The following is a 23563-nucleotide window of genomic DNA, read 5'->3' on the forward strand; positions in this document are numbered from 1 at the left end:
CTGGAAAAGACCCTGATGTTGGGAAAGATGGAGGGCACAAGGAGAAGGGGACGACAGAGGACGAGATGGTTGGACAGTGTTCTCGAAGCTACCAGCATGAGTTTGACCAAACTGCGGGAGGCAGTGGAAGACAGGAGTGCCTGGCGTGCTCTGGTCCATGGGGTCACGAAGAGTCGGACATGACTGAACGACTAAACAACAACAAGGAATCCCCAGGAAAATGGCAAGGCAGACAAGGTCAAGCAACACATTTTATTTTCTGTTTTTCCTTCTATAGGCATACAAAATAAGACATGGCTGAACTTCAGTCAAACTTGACACTTCTGATCGCAATGTCTCCCTCCACTGAGAATATTTTTGCAGAATTCGCCCCAAGCCGATTAGGGAACTTGACTTCCTGGTCTCCATTGATCTTCACAGTCACTGCCTCGTAATCAAAGGACAAACAGATCTGGGAAGAAGAGGAGTCAAGGAGTTAGGTTCATGGGTTGTTCCTTGGAAAGAGGCAATTAGATGCTTCCAAGAGATTTATGGCCCAAACAGGAGTGGATTAATGGAGGGAGGGAGGGAAATACAAACTACTATCACCCTTGCAATTACACCTCCTGACCAATTTTGTTTGGGGGGGTTCTGTTAGGGCAGTTCAACCTGAAACCATGACACTCATCGTTTGGCTGTAGAAATTAAGGTTGGGGGAGAGAAATTCAGAGTTGTAGCCAATCCCAGTTCTACTTAGGGTAGGCCCCCTGAATTAATAGGCATGGAAAAATTGAGCTCATTCATTTCATAGAATCATAGAATTATAGAGTTGGAAGAGACCACAAGGGCCATCGAGTCCAACCCCCTGCCAAGCAGGAAACACCATCAGAGCACTCCTGACATATGGTTGTCAAGCCTCTGCTTAAAGACCTCCAAAGTAGGAGACTCCACCGCACTCCTTGGCAGCAAATTCCACTGTCAAACAGCTCTTACTGTCAGGAAGTTCTTCCTAATGTTTAGGTGGAATCTTCTTTCTTGTAGTTTGGATCCATTGCTCCGTGTCCGCTTCTCTGGAGCAGCAGAAAACAACCTTTCTCCCTCCTCTATGTGACATCCTTTTATATATTTGAACATGGCTATCATATCACCCCTTAACCTCCTCTTCTCCAGGCTAAACATGCCCAGCTCTCTTAGCCATTCCTCATAAGGCATCATTTCCAGGCCTTTGACCATTTTGGTCGCCCTCCTCTGGACACGTTCCAGTTTGTCAGTGTCCTTCTTGAATTGTGGTGCCCAGAACTGGACACAGTACTCCAGGTGAGGTCTGACCAGAGCAGAATACAGTGGCACTATTACTTCCCTTGATCTAGATGCTATACTCCTATTGATGCATTTCAAGGGGTCTACTGTAAACAGGACATGGATGCAGCCCTCTTTTTTAACGAAAAAACCCCAGCTAATTGATGCTTTTCATACCAAAACACACCTCTCCCATTCTCTCCCTCTAGCGGTGCAGCAATAAAATTGCTAGAACGTTTGAAAAGCTAAGCAGTGTCTGTTATGGTTTCAAATTAGATGGGAAACCATGTGTTGAGATGCCTGCACTGCAGGGGTTGTCTGGAGGCAGTTGGAGGATGGATGGCGGCTAACAGATTGAGGTTGAATCCTGACAAAACAGAAGTACTGTCTCCTTGGGGGGGGGCAGGAGGCGGGCAGGTGTGGGGGACTCCCTGGTTCTGAATGGGGTAACTGTGCCCCTGAAGGACCAGGTGCGCAGCCTGGGAGTCATTTTGAACTCACAGCTGTCCATGGAGGCACAGGTCAATTCTGTGTCCAGGGCAGCTGTTTACCAGCTCCATCTGGTACACAGGCTGAAACCCTACCTGCCCGCAGACTGTCTCACCAGAGTGGTGCATGCTCTGGTTATCTCTCGCTTGGACTACTGTAATGGGCTCTATGTGGGGCTACCTTTTAAGGTGACCCAGAAACAACAACTACAACTAATCCAGAATGTGGCAGCTAGACTGGTGACTGGGAGCGGCCACTGACACCACATAACACCGGTCTTGAAAGACCTACATTGGCTCCCAGTATGTTTCCAAGCACAATTCAAAGTGTTGGTGCTGACCTTTAAAGCCCTAAAGGGCCTCGGCCCAGTATACCTGAAGAAGCGTCTCCACTGCCATCATCCAGCCCAGACACTGAGGTCCAGCGCCGAGGGCCTTCTGGCGGTTCCCTCACTGAGAGAAGCCAAGTTACAGGGAACCAGGCAGAGGGCGTTCTCGGTAGTGGCACCCACCCTGTGGAACACCCTCCCATCAGATGTCAAAGAACAACAACTATCTGACTTTTAGAAGACATCTGAAGGCAGCCCTGTTTAGGGAAGTTTTTAATGACTGATATTTTAATGTATTTTTAATCTTTTGTTGGAAGCCACCCAGAGTAGCTGGGGAAGCCCAGCCAGATGGGCGGGGTATAAATAATAAATTATTATAAGAAATTATGTGCCAGAATTGAGAGAGTCACTACAAATGATCATACTTCACTTCAGAACCCCCTCAGAAAGGCAGAAGTAGCAGAAGAGAATTAATTCATTACATTTCTATCTGGTTTGCAGCCCTTCTGAGGATGCTATAGCCTAGGGGAAAGAGCAACCATATCACATGCCGAAGATACTGGGTTCAATTTTTCAGCATCTTCAGGTAGCCTCTCCCTGAAACCCAAGTGTTATGTACTGAAGTTCTCACCCCGGCCACCAGGGGGTATTGTGTATATAGTTTTCTCTCAGGTCCACGTCAGTTAATTTAGGCGGGAAACCCTGTGTTGTTATGATGTTGACAGTCGGCTGCCTATAAAAGCAGGCCGGCTGAGCTGTTTACAGTTCAGTTCAGTTCCAGTTTACTTATAAAGAACTACTTGGAGAAATCTCTGTCGTCTGCCATGTCCACTCACTACTTAATACCAGGAGAGTCAATGCCAGGTAGCGAAGGCAGTGCTGAGAGAGATGGACCAAAAATCCAACTTATTTAGAAGTTCCCAGTGCCCAAGGAGCCCCCCAATCCAGGAATGACCACTGCCTCTCCTTGAAGTTCTGGCGGTGCTGAGGCTATTCCTGCTCACCTTGGTGTCTTCTCCCTGCTGGAAGGGGAACACCGACTCCCGCAGCTCCGAGTCCCACTGACCATTCGTCTTTGAGTTGCACACAATGGTGTTGACGTCTCCGTGACTATCAAAGCGAGGATTGAAGTGGAGGATCGTGTCTGAATCATCGTGGCACAAGTTGAGGGCAAAGCTGGAAAGAGGGGAGGACCACATGAGACAAACACTCTCAAGGTGGATTAGCAGGAGCTGGCGGAGACAAAGTCTAACGGTTCTATCATTATGGTGATATTGGAAGTAGGATACTGTTGCTGATTGACAAGAATCTAGCCTGGGTTTGTGACTTGGCTAAAGTCCTGTTTGGCAGTGGTGTAACGTGGGGGCAGTTACCCGGGGCGCAAATTTCAACACCCGGTGCTGCCTCAATACAGTTGTGTGCTTTTGTCGCTGGGCTCCATTGAAAACAACTTCTCCATGTGAACCAGGAAGTAACCTCTGCAGACAAAGGAAGTCAACTCTTCTTATCTCTGCAGCTGCTATCTCCCGGGTGATGCGGATGCCATTAAGCAGTTGAATGTGCATGCGTACTACATCCATTTACCTCCCCTCTCACCCCCTCCATGTGGCCCCGGGCACTGCCAACCTATGCTAAGCCACTGCTGAAGGTAGCTGACTGCATCTTTCAAGTCCTTTAACAAACTGGTGGTGGTGATCATGGGACCATTTAACTCGCTTGTACTAAGAGGAGTCAGATAATGATTAATGGGAAGATATGTAACCTCCCCCAAAAATCTATGCTCTGCCTCCACAGTCAGAACAAACGCTCAATAAAGAGCAGGCATTGTATAAGCTTCACCTAAGCTGTGAAAACCAGGATGAACAGTTCATCTGGAGGAGCCCATAAAAGCACACAAAAATAGCATCTAATAATTCTTAAGGAAAGTTAAGCTAAGCATCCTTTAGTAGTGATCAGCATCAGTGGCTGGTTAGATTACTAATTAAAAATATATGGTTGTACTGCATCTTTTACCTTATCATTCCAATAATGTATTGGTTGCTCCAACAGCATGGCTCTCATAAATCATGATTGAGTTCCTATACCAATAATTTAGTAACCTTGTAACCAAGCTAGGTTTTACTGCCTGTGCAACTTTTCTGAAGCACATGAATCTGACCTTTGGAGAGTTTGTAAGTAAACCATTTATAACATACCAAACATGTGGTCTTTTCTTATGCAGGGGGAAGAGAGAAACTTTGGAAAGATTTTTTTAGGGGGACATTTTGGAGGGGCATATTTTAAATACAGCTTGTATTTCCACACTCTGCTTTGCTGCATATTTTCTGACTTTAAATCTCTGCTGGAGTTCATTCACCAGAGTACTTGCCCCAAACTTAGATCTTGGCATTCAGGAATTCTCCTTTCTATATGTTTTTTGGGGGGGTTTTTTGCACCAACAAAAATAGACCAGCCCACCTTCAACAACACAAACCTCTTGGCCTCTGGTGGCACTTTCCCCTTCACTTTGATGCATTCACCGGGCTTGACTGACAAGTGGGAAAAAACCATTTGCTGGAGGAAAGGCAGAAACAAAGAGCATTAGAATGCACACAGGTAACATCTTATCACTGTCATTCCTATCTGGAAAGGGGAACCATTTCCACTCCAGTTTCTCTTGGAAGAAACTCCCTGCAAATATTTGCAGTTCCCAGAAATGCCCCAGCTGCACCCTAATCAATGAAGTATTGTTTCCTTTTCCCCACCTTCCACTGGCTTGGCTTCTCTATTATTGAACACACAAACCCTTAAACATGCCCACAGTTCATTGGGTTCCAGAATCCACCTATTCCGAATGAAGGAGACATGTAACAGGCTTCTTGCTGTGAGCAAGTGGGGGCAGTGGCCATTATTTCCATTGATGGAGGGGACATGTCCATATCATGTTCTGGTCCATAGCTGTCAACTTTTCCCTTTTCTTGCGAGGAATCCTATTCGGAATAAGGGAATTTCCCTTTAAAAAAGGGAAACGTTGACAGCTATGTTCTGCTTCTGGTCTTTCAGATGTGGCGGCCATTTTGCATTATGCTATGCTGCACCGCCACCGCCATCTTGTATTGCGCCACAATTCCACAGGCACCATTTTGCATTATCCTAACCCCACAACAACAGCCATGTTATGACTGGTGCCCACCCCCCCAAAAAAAGGTTAGGAACACCCCCACCCTTTCCCAGGAAACCTGGGAACTGTAATTTTGCAAGCATGGAAGGGGAAGGGAGAAGGAACCAGAAATCCAACCATAGAAGTAGGTCACATCTGTATTATACATTTAAAACACTCATACCACTTTAAAACAGCTATGTTCCCAAAGATTCCTGGGAACTGTAGAGGGTGCCGAGAGTTGTTAAAATCTTAAACCACAGTTCCCAATATTCTTTAGGGGAAACCAAGTATATGAGCGATTTAAATCTATGGTCTGGACATGATCACAGACAAAGTGTTACATAGCTGTTATTGCTGGTTTCCTTGTGAATGCTCCCATATGCAGAGCAGGGACACAGGGCAACAAATTACAAGCCTTCCGCATTTCCCAGCAATTCTAGGAATCTAGCTGGAAGAGAGGCATTTTCGGGACAGCTCACCTGTGGCCTCCAGCTCTTGCTGGACTCCAGCTCCCATCAGACCCCAGCAAAATGGTCAATGGCCAGAGAGGATGGGAGTGGGAGTTCCCAACAGCTTGAGGGTACTATGTTGGTTGCAGATGTAGTTCACGTCAGATAAGGGAGTCACACAAAGAGTTCATTACTTCAGAATAAAATTATGATGTGGGGCAAGGCACTGTGATAGGAATTTTGAGGTCTTAGATATATGGTAATGTTCATAAGCGTACCAACCAAGCACATACATAGATCAGCACAGGAAGACCGACCTGGAACCATTTTGATTCCCAAACTGAGCAAATGATTTCTTTGCAAGGTCAAAGTGGGAAACCTCCCCATTGTCTCTTTCCTCACGGATCCTGTCTTGGGGGGTACATTTAAGATATGAATAGGGTGTGAGCCTGTGTCCTGGCCCAGGAACTAAGTATTTATCATTACAAAAGAATGGCCAGGCTCCCCAGGCAATCCAATCAAGTAGCCTGCCAGACGGGAGATAAACAACAACAGGCGAAAAACAACATTCAAAATTCTGTTTTAGACCGCCTTTTTTGTGATGTAGGTGTGATGTATCTGAGGCGTGGTCTTAGGTTACACCCCTTCTGTGATGTATGTATGATGTTTCTGGGGGTAGTCTTGATCTACAGGGTGGCAATTTCAAAAATCTTAATAAGGCCTTGCACACCATTGTTCTGGGTCCCTCCTCCTTTCCTGCGGGTGAGGGGAGCACCCTGTTGCAACAGATCAATAAAGATCAAGCTTACTAGCTGCTTTGCTTCTCAATATACTCTGGTTGGCCTCTGTTATTCTCTCCTACCAATAGGGAACCTACGTAAGGACTCTATATGGGCTCTTGGATAAGGGGAAAAGGGGCAGATTTTTGCTTACAACATTACAGAAAACCATTAGTGCTTTAACAAATGTGTTTGTACAGGTGAGAAAATTTGGCTATTTCGATTCTGTTTCACAAGAAGCCAGCTGCAGGCTCTCTCCATGTAGTTAATGAGTAAATGAGCAACACAAGTTGTTTGAGTTTCTCTGACCCAATCCAACAGGAATGTTCTTTTTTTGGTTAAGAAAACCAAAGACGTCTTTTTTCAGGAATGTCCTTTATCATTAGGTGCTATAGCTAAGCGTTTGCCTTTCCGTTTTGCTCACAAGGCCTCTGCCCTCCTCAAGGCCAAACCAGACAATGGCTGGCATCCTCCTACCCACAAGTCTCCCACGAAGTATCATGGCTTGCAGAGCAAGAGAGAACATTTACAACCCCTAATAAGCCCAGTGGAATCATCAGAGAAAACTTTTGGGCAGAGAGTCAGGGCCACACTCTGTGGAATATGCCGGAAGGCCCCAAACACAGCAGAGTTGCTTTGCTATAGTTTGAAGTGAATTTAAGTAATAGGCATTATCTAAACAGGAAAACAATAAGAAAATGAAGCCCAGAGAGCTTTAAGCAATTTAAGATCTAGCTGCACTGCCGAATAATTTCTAAAGGCATGCCTGGTCACACGCACAGCACAATAATTAAATTCGTTTATTACCAGTCGTTATATCAGCAAAAAACTACTCTGAAGGCATGAGTAACTGCCGTAGCTTTGACTCCTTCTGTTCATAATCGACTCATGGATAAACATAACTGTAGAGTTGGAAGAAGCCATGAATGTCATCTAGTCCAACCCCTGCAATGCAATAATTTTTCACCCACCGATGACCCCGAGATTAAGAGTCTCATGCTCTACCGAGCGAAAACAGGAATGACCGTGAAAGGTACATTTTGTTGCCCAAAGCAAATTACACACAGCCGGCCACCTCTAACAATTTACGGGAACCTTTCCTTTTTCTAGCAGTAAGGAGATACGGGAAGTTAGATGCCGCGAATTTGCTACCCTTTCACAACGCCCAGCGTCAGCTGCCTGAGGCTGGAATGTCACTTGGCCTAAACAGTAGGGCCAGGGCAGTTGTTTGAGCTCGAAGTACTAGGCAATACTAGCCTTCATTCAGAAGGGACTGCTGCAGCTATGAACAGTTATTCCACCTTGACCCATATGAGAAGGAACTAGGAAACTATATCACCACTGGCTGCAATTCTAACCCCACGTTTACACCCAGAAATACACAGAAGCACAATAGGATTTGCAACCTCGCAGACCCAGACAGAATGGATTGGATTGGATTGCTAGTTCCTTTTGCATTCTGTCCAGCAGCGGAGCTTTTGGGGAGAACGGTTTTAAGAAGGTTTTGCTAGAGCAAGATTCAAGAATCCTTAGATATGGGCATGCCACAATGAGCCCCAGAAACCTATTATTGACTCAGAGCCGCCAACCTCTGTTCCCCGACTCATTAAGGCTGCAATCTCTCAGCTCCACTTAGAAATAAGCCTCCATCTATTCTACCGGGCTGACTTCCAAATATACCGTACTTAAGAAGATTAAACAGTAAGCTAAAATGCTTACCAGCTGACCCTATCTAACATTAAAGAACAAACTAAACTCCTTTCATACTCTCATAGCCCACTCCCTCCGGACAACTTACAGTCTCCATTGTGAAGGTTTGATGACTCAGCTGCTGACAAACACAAAAGCAGGCAAGTCTTCCTTCTTCTGCCTGAGCTTTAAATAGTGGCCAAGAGGAGGTGTGGCCTTCTTCCTGCCAATCAGAAACAAGCCTGTAAGGACCAATCAATCAGAGAGGAAGAGAATGGCCAATGGAAATTGGAGTCTCTCCAATCATTAACCAAATTGCTAAGTGACGTGACTTGTGTCTCTCTCGGTCCATTCGATGTCCTTTGCATTCCTGACTCCATGTGAGGAACCCATAATTTTAGTCAGGTCCCAGCATTATGAACATAGAGCAGTGATGGCCAAACTTGGCCCTCCAGTTGTCTTGGGACTACAACTCCCATCATCCCTAGCTAACAGGACCCATGGTCAGGGATGATGGGAATTGTAGTCCCAAAACAGCTGGAGGGCCAAGTTTGGCTATCACTGACATAGAGCACGGGTAGGCAAACTAAGGCCCGGGGGCCGGATCTGGCCCAATCGCCTTCTAAATCTGGCCTGTGGATGGTCTGGGAATCAGCGTATTTTTACATGAGTATAATGTGTGCTTTTATTTGAAATGCATCTCTGGGTTATTTGTGGGGCCTGCCTGGTGTTTTTACATGAGCAGAATGTGTCCTTTTATTTTAAACGCATCTTTGGTTTATTTGTGGGGCATAGGAATTCGTTCTTTTTCTCTCTCCCAAAAATATAGTCCAGCCCCCCACAAGGTCTGAGGGACCCTTGACATAGAGAAAGTGTTGAACCACAATTCCCATCATCTCTGGCTGTTGGCCATGCTGATGGAAGATCAGGGCATCACCACCCACAAAATGTCTGAGCAATGTTTTTGAGTCTGTCACTGTTTTTGAGTCTGTCACAGAACAACCTCAGACATCTACTCAGATGTTAAGTCCCATTGGATCCAGGTAAATTACACCCAGGTAAATAAGTATATAGGATTGCTCCAGGCAGCTGCTACTGGAATGATCTCTCAGAGCCTCAATTCTCAGTGTGATTTAACAGTCAATCCCTCTTTTTTGGGATATCTGTGAATCGTTGCTCCGAGGGGAATGGGGTCTCCATGCATCTCTGATTATCCTTAACGAACTAAAGTTCTCAGAATCCTTTGGGGGAAGCCATGGAAGTTTAAAGAGGTATGATACTGCTTTAAATGTATAGCACATTGTTGTAGCCCTTGTTGGAATTTGGCAAATACCTTGCAGATATAACTTACACCTGTAGGGACCAAATGTAAAGCATTAAAGAAAGTGAGCTACTTTAGCAGCAGAGCAATTATTATGTTCTTACAACTTTATTTGGAGGCCAAAATCAAACCTTCAGACAAATAAACCTTGTTTTAATCTGTAAGACTTTAAGCCATATATCTCTCCCCCTCTCTGAATTCCCCATGCATGCCTAGAAAATAAGAGTGTGATTGACCTTACCAGTGAAAACATGGGCAAAATTACTGTGTAATGTATCCAAACAAAATCTTTCGTGGGAGATTTCTCCTCTTCTTTGGGTGCAGAAATGATCCCTCTGTCCTGCCAAGGAAACTGAAGAACATATTTATGTACGCGACAACAGCGGCAAGAGTCTTACTAGCACAAGGATGGAAGAAGGAAGAAATCCCAACCAAATAACTGTGGCAAGAGAAACTGATGGATTATGTGGAATTGGCGAAATTGACACATAAACTGCGTGATAAGGACAACGGTGACTTTAAAGAAGAATGGGAACCTTTTACAAAGTACTTAAAGGAACAACAAAGTGAACTGGACTCCTTGGCAGGTTTTGAATAAACATACACAAATTTATTACAGTGGTACCTCGGGTTAAGTACTTAACTCGTTCCGGAGGTCCATACTTAACCTGAAACTGTTCTTAACCTGAAGCACCACTTTAGCTAATGGGGCCTCCTGCTGCCACCGCGCCACCGCCATGCGATTTCTGTTCTTATCCTGAAGCAAAGTTCTTAACCTGAAGAACTATTTCTGGGTTAGCAGAGTCTGTAACCCGAAGCGTGTGTAACCTGAAGCGTATGTAACCTGAGGTACCACTGTATTGGTAACATATAGACAGATAAATTAAGGATCTTTACAATTTTACAATATGCAGAAAATAACATATGTTGAAAAACCAGAGAGAGGACCTGAGGGAAGTCTGGGGGTGGGAGGGGGTGTTTCTTGGGGAGGGAAAAACTAAGGGGGAAAATGAGGATGATATGTTTTTGATAAACTGTTATGTTGAAAATTCTAATAAAAATTTTAGAAAAGAAAGAAATGATCCCTTTGTTACAGGGACTCTCTCAACAACACCATCATCAAAGTAAAGTCCCTAATTCTTTTGGGGAAAGCCACAACAGCTAAACATCAATTACCGCACAGCATTTTTTAAAGGCGCTAAAAAATGATGATGATAATTAAGAATCTCTTGTGTGGATTCCTCCTTGGTGAATTCACACTGCGCAAGCCTGTGGGAACCTCCCAGCGATCATTAGCTCAGACACAGTTGGGAGACGTTAACAGCCAAATTACTCCCAACTGCATCTGCACTGATGCTAATAAGATGTTTTAAATGGAGACCTGCCAACTTAAAGGGCCCCCTCTGAGCTCCCACAGCTTCTATTTGCATTGAAGCTGATTTGACAGAGACGGTGGGCAGGTGTTTCTCATCGCCTTCCAAAACACCTTCCTCTGTTCCCGGGGGGGGGTGGGGTGGGGATAATCTTAGCTGCTGTCATTATAAGAACTGGTCGGCCTGTTATCATCTTGCACCTTGAACTCCAGAATTGTACATGTACAAAAAAGTTATTAATGAGGCCTCTAGAGGCACGTTGGTGGCGCTGTGGGTTAAACCACAGAGCCTAGGACTTGCCGATCAGAAGGTTGGAGGTTCGAATCCCCGCGACAGGATGAGCTCCCGTTGCTCGGTCCCTGCTCCTGCCAACCTAGCAGTTCAAAAGCACGTCAAAGTGCAAGTAGATAAATAGGTACCGCTCCGGCGGGAAGGTAAACGGCATTTCCATGCGCTGCTCTGGTTCGTCAGAAGCGGCTTAGTCATGCTGGCCACATGACCCGGAAGCTGTACGCCGGTTCCCTTGGCCAATAAAGCGAGATGAGCGCCGCAACCCCAGAGTCAGCCACGACTGGACCTTAATGGTCAGGGGTCCCTTTACCTTGACCTTTCCCTCTGCCAGACTCACGATGGCTCAGCTGGCAGGAACATTGCTCCTGAACAGATTTGGGTCAGGCGTGCTTTACACCAGCTTCACCTAAACCGGGATAAATTGCGCTGGCTTCCCATAGTAAGGATTGCTCCCTCGTATGGCTACATCTGTTTAGGGAAGTTTTTAATGTTTGAAGTTTTATTCTGTTTTTAATGTTCTGTTGAAAGCCGCTCAGAGTGGCTGGGGAAACCCAACCAGGTGGGCAGGGTAGAAATAATCATCATCATTATCTCTGCAAGTTGATGACTCTTTCAGTGTGGTGTAATAAGAGTGCTGAACTAGGACCTAGGACTGCAACCTTTAAGACAAAAAGAGCCACTTGGACCCGTTTCCGAAGAAAAAAAAACTGGGAGCCGCAAAACTCGTCATTATAAAAATAACTTTTTTGTCACTTTTTAAAATTATTTCTTTGTTTGACCCCTCAGAATTACTCCTCCTCATAGAAATAAACGTTAAATTAACAAGTTACCTTCTTTTGTGTGTGTGTTCTTCACTCCCCTTCAAAACAGTGACCAGCGTACATGCCCCCTTTCAATGCAGTGACCAGCGTACATGCCCCTTACAATGTAGCGGGCGGGAAGGTGACGTCGGGACGGTGTGTGACTAACGCACGTACTGCCGCCATGCGACGTCACAGCCAGTACAGCGCCCGCCACAGTGGGAAGTGTCGGGGTGCACAATGCGCCTCCTCCCCTCGCTAGTATCCACCCCGGAGCCGCGGCAAAGGTGTAAAAGAGCCACATGCGGCTCCGGAGCCGCAGGTTGCTGACCCCTGACTAGGAGACCGGGTTTGAATCTCCACTCAGCTGTGAAACTCAGAGCCTTGGACCAGTCACCATCTCTCAGGGCTGCTGTTAGGATAGAATGGGGAGGGACAGCTTGAGCTCCTGGGAGGAATATCTGGCATTATACAGAGGTACCTCGGGTTACATACGCTTCAGGTTACACACTCCGCTAACCCAGAAATAGTACCTAGGGTTAAGAACTTTGCTTCAGGATAAGAACAGAAATTGGGCTCCAGCGGCGCGGCGGCAGCAGGAGACCCCTTTAGCTAAAGTGGTGCTTCAGGTTAAGAACAGTTTCAGGTTAAGAACGGACCTCCGAAACGAATTAAGTACTTAACCCGAGGTACCACTGTATTGTAAATATAATAGACAATACACTAAAATGGACTAAAAGGCAGAGGCTGCTAAGGGTCCCTCCAGATAAACCATTTATTGAGTTATATGTCCCGATTTGCTTGCACACTGATTACAGAGAGGTTAGATTATAGCTGGCCATTTGTTTTGATTCATTTACGGTTCAGCAATGAGCATTCGTCCTGATGTTCTTGCAGGGTGTTTACACAACCTTTGTCATTCATCCACCCAAACCCCTGGAGGTATTTTGTCATCACACTCCAAAATGCAAGTCTGTGGCTTTATTTATTTCTGTTTAAGTGGATTTGTTGCACTAGGGCAGCACAGCACTTTAAACCTTTTTAAGTGTGCAAACCAAAAGAAGAAGAAGAAGTTTGGATTTGATATCCCGCTTTATCACTACCCAAAAGAGTCTCAAAGCGGCTAACATTCTCCTTTCCCTTCCTCCCCCACAACAAACACTCTGTGAGGTTGAGTGGGGCTGAGAGACTTTAGAGAGAAGTGTGACTGGCCCAAGGTCACCCAGCAGCTGCATGTGGAGGAGCGGAGACGCGAACCCAGTTCACCAAATTATGAGGCTACCGCTCTTAACCATTACTCCACACTGGTATGCAGCTCAGTCCCTTCCAGCAACCACTGACAGCCCAGAGGCACCCTGAGTTAACACCTTGGTTAACTACCGTATTTTTTGCTCTATAAGACTCACTCCCCCCCCCTAAAAAGTATGGGGAAATGTGTGTGCGTCTTATGGAGCGAATGCAGCAGCTATCCCAGGAGCCAGAACAGCAAGAGGGATTGCTGCTTTCACTGCGCAGCGATCCCTCTTGCTGTTCTGGCTTCTGAGATTCAGAATATTTTTTTTCTTGTTTTCTTCCTCCAAAAACTAGGTGCGTCTTGTGGTCTGGTGCGTCTTATAGAGCGAAAAATATGGTAATTGGTGAAGTAATTTGGAGGACATGGTTCCCGATTTCGCATTCAAACAACAGAAACTCTGGGAGACGGGACTTTATTTGCACATTCTTTCCCCCAGCTAGTTCAGAGCTGCAAAGGGAGCATAATAGTTCAGAAACTTGACGGATTTGATCTTGAAGTCTCCAGCCACCGAGAAGAACTGTGCAGAATCCATCCCGAGCCGGTTGGGGAACTTGATCTCCTTGTTTCCTGGCATCGTCACCGTCACTGCCCTGGCGTCAAAGGAGATGGAGATCTAGCAAGGAGAAAACAATGACTTAGCCAACCTGGGGCTCACCAGAAGTTGTTGGAGTGCAACAACAACAACAACAACAACAACAACAATTTATTATTTATACCCTGCCCATCTGGCTGAATTTCCCCAGCCACTCTGGGCGGCTCCCAATCAAGTGTTAAAAACAGTACAGCGTTAAATATTAAAAACTTCCCTGAACAGGGCTGCCTTAAGATGTCTTCTGAATGTCAGGTAGTTGTTTATCTCTTTGACATCTGATGGGAGGGCGTTCCACAGGGCGGGTGCCACTACCAAGAAGGCCCTCTGTCTGGTTCCCTGTAGCCTCACTTCTCGCAATGAGGGAACCGCAAGAAGGCCCTTGGCGCTGGACCTCAGCATCTGGGCAGAACGATGGAGGTGGAAACGCTCCCTCAGGTATACAGGACTGAGGCCGTTTAGGGCTTTAAAGCTCAGCACCAACACTTTGAAACGTGCTCAGAAACGTACTGGGAGCCAATGTAGGTCTTTCAAGACCGGTGTTATGTGGTCCCGGTGGCCGCTCCCAGTCACCAGTCTAGCTGCTGCATTCTGGATTAGTTGTAGTTGTTGTTTCTGGGTCACCTTCAAAGGTAGCTCCACGTAGAGCACGTTGCAGTAGTCCAAGCAGGAGATAACTAGAGCATGCACCACTCCGGCGAGACAGTCTGCGGGCAGGTAGGGTCTCAGCCTACGTACCAGATGGAGCTGATAAACAGCTGCCCTGGACACAGAGTTAACCTGCGCCTCCATGGACAGCTGTGAGTCCAAAATGACTCCAGGGTTTTGCACGTGGTCCTTGGGGGCCACAGTTAACCCACTTCACAAGCGTCGGCCAGGCTGTTTGCTGAGGTTGCTGGGAGTTGTAGTTCTAGATAGACCTTTGGTGCAATGCGGTCTATTCTTTCTTCTCCAGCCAGAAGGCAAGCAGGTGTGAGCTGACTCAGGGCAGAAGGAAACTGGTGGAGCAAATGTCCCCAAATTGCAGCAGAGGCACTTTGGACAGTGCTGTATGATGCCCCCTTTGGGATTACCAGCAGGGCTGTCTTTAGCAGATGCGGCGCCGGAGTGCAAATATCCGCCCAGTGCCCTCAAATTACCATGGATGGGCGGGGGGCGAAGCTGCGCACTGCCAGCCGGGGGGGGGAACTATACTGTTGACGGGGTGCAGCTGGTGGGCGTGCAGGTAAAGGGGAGGCCGCTGGCAAAGCCGCACAGTTCCCCCACTTGCTGGGTGCCCCTGAGGCCGGTGCCCTGGCGCAATGAACCACTAAGCCCTATGGGAAAGACGGCTCTGATTACCAGGAATAGGGCATTCAGTGTGGCAGCGCCAGGACTGTGGCATTTGCCGCCAAGCAACCATCATCTGCTCAAAGCTTATTTATTCTCTCAAACTTTCCCCGTTATGCAACTTACCCATGCGCTATTCGTGTGTTGTAAACTGTTTTCATCTTTTATCATCTTAAAATCATGTTCATGTGTTTGCCGCTTAGGTTTTTTATCATTAAGCGGCATACAAACTTATATAAATACATTAAAAGGGTCTGGAGGGAGCCAAAAGGTTACAAAATGCCTGCTTTGCAACATTATCGCCCCACATTATCCAACTCACCTTATGAGTTAAGCGAGTTAAGACCATTGATGGATCATCTAGCTCAGTACAGTGGTACCTCTGGATACGAACGGGATCTGTTCCGGAGCCCCGTTCGCATTCTGAAGCGAACGCAGCCCGCGTCTGCTTGTGCACGGGTTGTGATTCGCCGCTTCTGCGCATGCACATGACGTCATTTTGATCATCTGCACATGTGCAAGTGGCGAAACCTGGAAGTAACGTGTTCCGTGACCCGGAAACTACAACTAATCCAGAATGCGGCAGCTAGACTGGTGACTGGGAGCGGCCGCCGAGACCATATAACACCAGTCTTGAAAGACCTACACTGGCTCCCAGTACGTTTCCGAGCACAATTCAAAGTGTTGGTGCTGACCTTTAAAGCCCTAAACGGCCTCGGTCCAGTATACCTGAAGGAGCGTCTCCACCCCCATCATTCTGCCCGGACACTGAGGTCCAGCGCTGAGGGCCTTCTGGCGGTTCCCTCACTGCGAGAAGCCAAGTTACAGGGAACCAGGCAGAGGGCCTTCTCGGTAGTGGCGCCCGCCCTGTGGAACGCCCTTCCAGCAGATGTCAAAGCGATAAACAACTACCTGACATTCAGGAGACATCTTAAGGCAGCCCTGTTTAGGGAAGCTTTTAATGTTTAATAGGTTATTGTATTTTAGTGTTTTGTTGGAAGCCACCCAGAGTGACTGGGGAAACCCAGCCAGATGGGCAGGGTATAAATAATAAATTATTATTATTATTACCTGAAAATGCTCAACCTGAAGCAACTTCAACCCGAGGTATGACTGTATTGTCTAAAGCACTGGTTCCCAACTGGGGGTCCACGTAACCCACCCAGGAGATCCATGACACATACCTATTAGCACCCCATTTTTTAGTACTGTGCTCTTATGTGGGTCATGTGACTTGTGCAGGAGTGTGGCCCAGAAGGTGCGCATCCTGGTTTTGTGCTAGGACATGTTGGTGCCTAGGGCTGGGGGATTTCTGGTTTTGCAACGTCACAATATATCACCAGCTAAACATTGCGATATATCAAGATGTCTGAAATAAGGATGGAGCTATCTGGAGGCATTGGCTGGCTTCACTGTTTACCCCACAATGTGATTTTTGCATAGCGCGCACACACACATTGCACGATTCACTAGGTATTGCCAGCTCAAAAACTACGAAACCATTATCACGATATGGACTTGAAACTGGTTTTCGACAGTATATCTATCACCCAGTCCTAACACACATCACGATTTGCGATATATTTGCCAGGTCAAAAACTATGAAACCGATATCACGAGATGGACTTCAAACCAGTTTCAGGCGATATTATCGATATATGGCCCAGCCCTAATGGTGGCACCATTTGCATAGCAAAAAACTACCACAGAAATATTAACATTTTCAAAAGTGTGGGAGTCTGTGGCTTGGCTTTTGGAAAAACAGAGGCTTTGCAGTACTTAGTTATTTGGGAACCACTGGCCTAGAATGATTGGCAGTGGCTTTCCAGGGTTTCCAGCAAGAGACTTTTCCCGCCCTACCTGGAAATTCCAGGGACTGAACCTGTGACCTCTAACTTGCGAGGTCGATGCTCCACCCCAGAGCTAATGGCGTATCCCCATATTCACCTTGGCTTCTTCTCCCTGCTGGAAAGGGAACAGCGACTCTCGCAGCTCCTGGCCCCACACTCCACACGCCTTGGAGTTACACACAATGTCGCGTGTCTCAAAGCGAGGGTTGAAGTGGAGGAGGAGGTTGTGGCGATCCCGGCCCAGGTTGATGGCAAACCTGTCATGGAGACGGAGGAGATACTGGAGACGAAACTCACATTTGATAGGAAGCAGCAGAACCCCACGCAGGTCCATCCCTCTTCAACCCATGTATTTTTCTTCTGCTTTATCAGTACAAACCTCTTGGCATCTGGGGGCACTCTCCCCATCACCAGGATGCCATCGCCAATCTTGATCGTCTTGTCGGTGACAGCCAGCTGCTAAAAGAAGACCAAAGGGCAGAGTTAGACCAGGCATGGGGAAACATTGGCCCCCTTATTACTTTTTTGACATACGATGTCCCATTTTTAGTTGCTACTTTAATTATAAAGGGTCGCGGGTGGCGCTGTGGGTTAAACCACAGAGCCTAGGACTTGCCGATCAGAAAGTCGGCGGTTCGAATCCCTGCGACGGGGTGAGCTCCCGTTGCTTGGTCCCTGCTCCTGCCAACCTAGCAATTTGAAAGGACGTCAAAGTGCAAGTAGATAAATAGGTACCGCTCCAGCGGGAAGGTAAACGGCGTTTCCGTGCGCTGCTTTGGTTCACCAGAAGCGGCTTAGTCATGCTGGCCACATGACCCGGAAGCTGTACGCCGGCTCCCTCGGCCCATAAAGCGAGATGAGCGCCGCAATCCCAGAGTCAGTCACGACTGGACCTAATGGTCAGGGGTCCCTTTACCTTTACCTTACCTTTACCTTACTTTAATTATAAAATTGTTTTCCCTCTTGTTTTTAAGTTTTCATGCCTGGTTTGTTTGCAAATTCAAAAGCTCATTGCTTTAAATCATGGGTAGCTAAACTAAGGCCCGGGGGCCAGATCCAGCCCAATCGCCTTCTCAATCCGGCCCGCGGACAGTCCGGAAATCAGTGTGTTTTTACATGAGTAGAATGTGTGCTTTTCTTTAAAATGCATCTCTGGGTTATTTGTGGGGCCTGTCTGGTGTTTTCACATGAGCAGAATGTGTGCTTTTATTTAAAATGCATCTCTGGGTTATTTGTGGGGCAGAGGAATTTCTTCATTCCTCCCCCCCCCCCAAAAAAATATAGTCCGCCCCCCGCAAGGTCTGAGAGACAGTGGACCGGCCCCCTGTTGAAAATGTTTGCTGACCTCTGCTTTAAATATTTCAGCTTCTGCTCCGACATAGATAATTTTTGCAACATTTTGATGGCTTGTACAATTTCACCTTTTAAAAAATTTGTAAGTTCCCTCTCTTTCTGAGCTATTCCCAACATGGTCCCTTGATTTTTCAACTTCTTCTGCTTCTTAAAAAGTGAATTCCACTGGAAGGGAAATCCTCTCATCACTGCTTTTCCAGCATCCCACACTATCTTAATATCTGTTTCTTGGTTTAAGTTGAATTCAAAGTCATCTTTTAATTTTAGCTAGCCCTTTTCCACTACTTTTTTTTTAAAGTAGGTATTCATTAAGGCTCCATCGAAATGATGTTCATCTGTCCTTTCTCCATGTAAATACTATCGCGTTGTGGTCTGAAAATGTTCTGGGTTGAAAAGCTTTTCTACAGAGATCCACATTTGGAACGCTAACTTGGAACATTAAGTTGGACACTATGAAAGACTTATACAGTGGTACCTCGGGTTAAGAACTTAATTAATTCTGGAGGTCTGTTCTTAACCTGAAACTGTCCTTAACGTGAGGTACAACTTTAGCTAATGGGGCTTCCTGCTGCTGCAGCACGATTTCTGTTCTCATCCTGAGGTAAAGTTCTTAAGCTGAGGTACTATTTCCGGGTTAGCGGAGTCTGTAACCTGAAGCATCTTTAACCCGAGGTACCACTGTAATTGGAATAAAAAGGTAAAGGTAAATTAACTCATTGAAATACTGAAAGACTGCTGCGCCATAAATGCCATAAATCAAGATAAGGAGAGTTGGCGTGTGTTGAGAGAGTTGGAACAGAGCCCAGAGCCTGGAAGATAAAATGGTGAAATGAAAAACTGAGATGACTACACTAAAAATCAGTTAAAGTATATGAACACAGAATAAACTGCCTCCTGCATGCTAAAAGAAAGATGGATTTGTTGGACACGGTAGAGTCATACACCAGGACTGTGAAGACTAAACAATGGGTTAAGATCGGACTTATGAAATTGGGGAAAAACAAGAGAGATAAACGCAGGAACAACTGAAAGAGACTTTCTCCAGAACATGGGAAGTCCCGAAATTCTTTTAATTTGGAATGTATACAGTGGTGCCCCGCAAGACGAATGCCTCGCAAGATGGAAAACTCGCTAGACGAAAGAGTTTTCCGTTTTGGAGGTGCTTCGCAAAACGAATTTCCCTATGGGGTTGCTTCGCAAGACGACAATGTCTTGCGAGTTCCTGCTGGTTTTTCCCCTCCCCCCTTTTTCTAAGCCGCTAAGCCGCTTATCAGCTGATCCGATCAGCAGATAAGCCGCTAAAAGCCGCTAATAGCGCTAATCCGCTAATCCGTCAATTGGCTTGCTTCGCAAGACGAAAAAACGCTAGACGAAGAGAATCACAGAACGGATTCTTTTCGTCTTGTGAGGCACCACTGTAATTGGTTTATATTGTTTGTTTATATTATGATGTGGCAAGATTTGATACAAATTGGAATATTATTAAATGAAAATTAATAAAAATTATCTACAAAAAAAGAGAAAATGTTCTAGGACAGTTGAATGCCCATTCTTTGAATACAAGTACCGTAACGCAGGGGGCGCTGTGAGTTAAACCACAGAGCCTAGGACTTGCCAATCAGAAGGTCGGAAGGTAGGTACCGCTCCAGCGGGAAGGTAAACGGCGTTTCTGTGCACTGCTCTGGTTCTCCAGAAGCGGCTTAGTCATGCTGGCCACATGACCCGGAAGCTGTATGCCGGCTCCCTCGGCCAATAAAGCGATATGAGCACCGCAACCCCAGAGTCGGTCATGACTGGACCTAATGGTCAGGGGTCCCTTTACCTTACCATAATAATGGGTTTTGATGGACAACTCCCATGATCCCTGCCCACTGGCTATGCTGTCTGGGGCTGATGGGAGTTGTAGTTCGGCAACATCTAGGTGGTCAAACATCATGGCATTGATAATGAGCAGAGCCAGTTCAACATATCATCCAAACAGAGGAGAGTTCCTGCCATGGTTATCTGCCACTACTTTCCACAGACCTATCTACTGTTTTATATATATTACCCTCCCTCTCTCTCCCTCTTCCTCTTCCTCTCCCTCTCTCTCTCTGTCTCTCTCTGTTGTAGGGCAGGAAAAGCAGAACTCAGCCAAAAGCAAATTTGCACTGTCAATCAGCTGATTGATGCCGCCAGTCAGCTGGCTGGTGCACTTGCAAACCTTAACAGCTGATCATTTGGTATAACACAGATGGCTTAATTTCTTCTTTTAAAAAAATGCATCTTCAAAAACAGGAACAGGTGCTACTAGCCCAGAGATGAAAAGAAGAAAGAGTCCCTACCAAAGAGGAATGGCAGACTAAGCTGATGGACTATGCCAAAATGGCAAAGCTGACTGGGAAACTCAGGAACCAAGAAGACAAAAACTTTAAAAAAAAAATTAGGGGAAATTTATAATTTACTTAGGAGACCACTGTAAACAGATGAAAATATTAGCAGAATTTTAATTTATTATTATTTATTTATTATTAGAATTTAATATTACTTGTAATGTAACAGGTATTATGGATAATATGGATAAATACAAAAAAATAGATCACGAAATAATCTGTTTTTGAAAATGTTCACACTAGGACCCAAGGAAGGGTTGGAGGGGAAGTCGTGAGATTCAGAGAAATCTCTTTAAATGGATATGGATTTGGTATTGTTATAAACTTTTTTTGTTTGCTTGTAAAATCTAATACAAATGATTTTTTTAAAAAAAAACAGGAACAGAGAGCATATTTAAACCCCTCCTGTCCCAGTTCTCTTTTAAAAAAACAGGGCCATGGTAATTAAATTGGTTAGTCACTCATTACGAAAGATCTCCAAGCAACTTACAACATAAGTAAACAAAAAACCCCCACAATATAGGCATATTTACACAAACATGCATATTATTAGTAATATATACAAGCAGCTGCCACCCCAATGGAAAACCAGGTACTGCTCCACTGACAAGTTGCACAAGGGAGACTGAGTCACCAGACTGCTCTTTCTCCTACACTTTCTATAACGACTTGACAAAATTGCAATTTAATCTGCTCCCCCTAAGAGGCATTACATAACCACACGCCCCCGACAAACACAACACAGTACGGTAGTCAGCTAGAACTATTCCTATTACTACACAGATCGGCCACACTCGGGAGTAACTTACATACTCCATAATTTTCTCAGAGCTGCTTCAAAAAAGACACAGGAGGAACCCACGAAATGCTTCAAAGCCTGACCCTTAAAGCAGTGATCAAGGAGTCTGTCCTTCCTCCTCCCATCCAATCAGAAGTGCAGGCCTGTAAACACCAGTGAAGTCATGAGTAGGCGAGGTTGGTCAATGGAGCAGATTGGAGCCATCTCACCAGGTGAGTTCCTTCCAGACCAATTGTTAAGTGTTGTTGCAGGAATTTATGTATAGGTTGGGGGGGGGGTTGCCCCTCCAGCAGATATCCGGCACATGCAGCCCACTACCAAAATCAGCACAATCGCTTTTGTGACTTTTATGGTTTGTCCCCACAAAACACTACATCACAGTTTCTTCCTATCTATTCAAAGGGCCTTTGCTGCACGATACCAAACGTAACAGTTCACTGATAAATGTATCTGTGTACTGGCTCACTGGGAAAACTTCAGAAATTCATATAGACGTGAGCTCAGCTACTCAGCAGCCCCTCTGCCTGAGTGATAATTCCTGGCATCCTGTCGTCACGCTTGTTCATGTTGTGGGGGTGTTTTTCTATCTCGATGGCTTCCATGATTATTCTCTTGTGGTGATGTTCCATGTTAAAGAGCAATTTGGAATCTGCAAAATTAATTTCATGTCCTGTTTCTTTCATGTGTTGGAAAAGAGAGGAAGTTTTTTCTTCTTTTTTGACGGCATTCTTGTGTTCTGCGACACGTCCCGCCTGCCAGACATCTGGAAATTAGCCCTCCCCACAAAAACCGACACCAGAACCAGAGGCACACAGAACGCCGTCACCAATCAACCACACCAGACCCAAACCCAGACCCTCTCCACAGACATATTACAGACTCCATCCAGTAGCCAAACTATAGTGGCACCTCCGGATGCTGCACCCCCCTGCAATCCCTACACAGATCTGGCTGGCACAAGGCACAAAACCATAGCTCGCCCCTATACACGAAGCCAAGCCAGAGCACAACTAAATGCAGCACAGCCTTCTTCTCAGAAAAACTCTTCACAAGCTCAAGAGGTCAAGACACAAAAGCTTTAGCAACTAATCTACACATAACGACCCACCCAGTGATATTCTGAATATCACTCATGAAATCACCCAAGATATCCCTCAAGTAATTAAGGAACAAAAGAAGAAAAGGCACACTAATCTAGGAACTTCCTCTTTGCCCAAAACGTTGGAGGCTATACACCACACCCCTCAACAGTATTTATAGGAATTCAAACACCAGACTCTGCTCTGTTCCAGTAACAAGAAGCCGAAAGCACCAGCCTGAAGATGACGAGTGAGACCTCGTCGAAACGTCGCACAGACACCCCGACTCTTACACGGGAAGACACCCGAAGACACCAAAACCTGCATATATATATATATATATATATTTGCTTTCGTAGATTTTCACGGGTACAGGAATGCAGGTTTTGGTGTCTTCGGGTGTCTTCCCGTGTAAGACACGGGAAGACACCCGAAGACACCAAAACCTGCATTCCTGTACCCGTGAAAATCTACGAAAGCAAATATCTCACCTCTACGGGGAGGAAACCTTCCAGCTGACAAGAACCTACGAGAAACTAGAAATCCGAAGAGCCACCATCTTATGTGATCTCCTGACTCTTACACGGGAAGACACCCGAAGACACCAAAACCTGCATATATATATATATATATATATCTCACAGCTTGCTCAAGGGAAAGAATACCTTAAAACCTGCCGTAACACCCTGAAGACAAGCAAAAGCATTTGTGGGTGGGCTTTTCCCGCCCACCTCTTTCTCCAGAGGTTGAAATTCCTACCTCAATCTACCAATCTGATTAAGCATGGATAGGATGACGTTGCATCTCTCTTGTGAGAATTGGTCTGCATGCAGGCATGGCCAAACTCGGCCTTCCAGCTGTTTTGGGACTACAATTCCCATCGTCCCCAACTACTGGTCCTGTTACCTAGGGATGATGGGAGTTGTAGTCCCAAAACAGCTGGAGGGCCAAGTTTGGCT

At 45.9% G+C, this 23563-nt stretch overlaps 2 protein-coding genes across 4 annotated transcripts in view; one reads left to right on the forward strand and one right to left on the reverse strand.

The window, feature by feature from the left end:
• Positions 1-233: 233 nt before the first annotated feature.
• LOC309525119 (32 kDa beta-galactoside-binding lectin lec-3-like) lies at positions 234-21592 on the reverse strand. The gene is made up of 9 exons (XM_082210526.1): positions 21536-21592; positions 17381-17460; positions 17099-17258; positions 13742-13846; positions 9717-9815; positions 8264-8377; positions 4569-4648; positions 3100-3271; positions 234-451 (listed from the first exon to the last, which is right to left on the reverse strand). The coding sequence occupies exons 1-9, from the start codon at positions 21542-21544 to the stop codon at positions 305-307; spliced, it is 966 nt and encodes a 321-aa protein (XP_082066652.1). The 5' UTR covers positions 21545-21592; the 3' UTR covers positions 234-304.
• Positions 9307-23563, forward strand: part of LOC309524884 (uncharacterized protein) — a 31177-nt gene continuing 16920 nt past the window's right edge. Inside the window, exon 1 of one of the 3 annotated variants that reach the window (XM_082210060.1) lies at positions 9307-9425. The gene's annotated coding sequence lies outside the window, so the exon portion shown is untranslated. The remainder of the gene's footprint in view (positions 9426-23563) is intronic. The other 2 variants (XM_082210058.1, XM_082210059.1) reach the window with 2 other exon arrangements.

This window comes from Podarcis vaucheri (assembly GCF_965113315.1).
Source record: "Podarcis vaucheri genome assembly, chromosome: 2".
Classification (NCBI taxonomy): Eukaryota; Metazoa; Chordata; class Lepidosauria; order Squamata; family Lacertidae; genus Podarcis; species Podarcis vaucheri.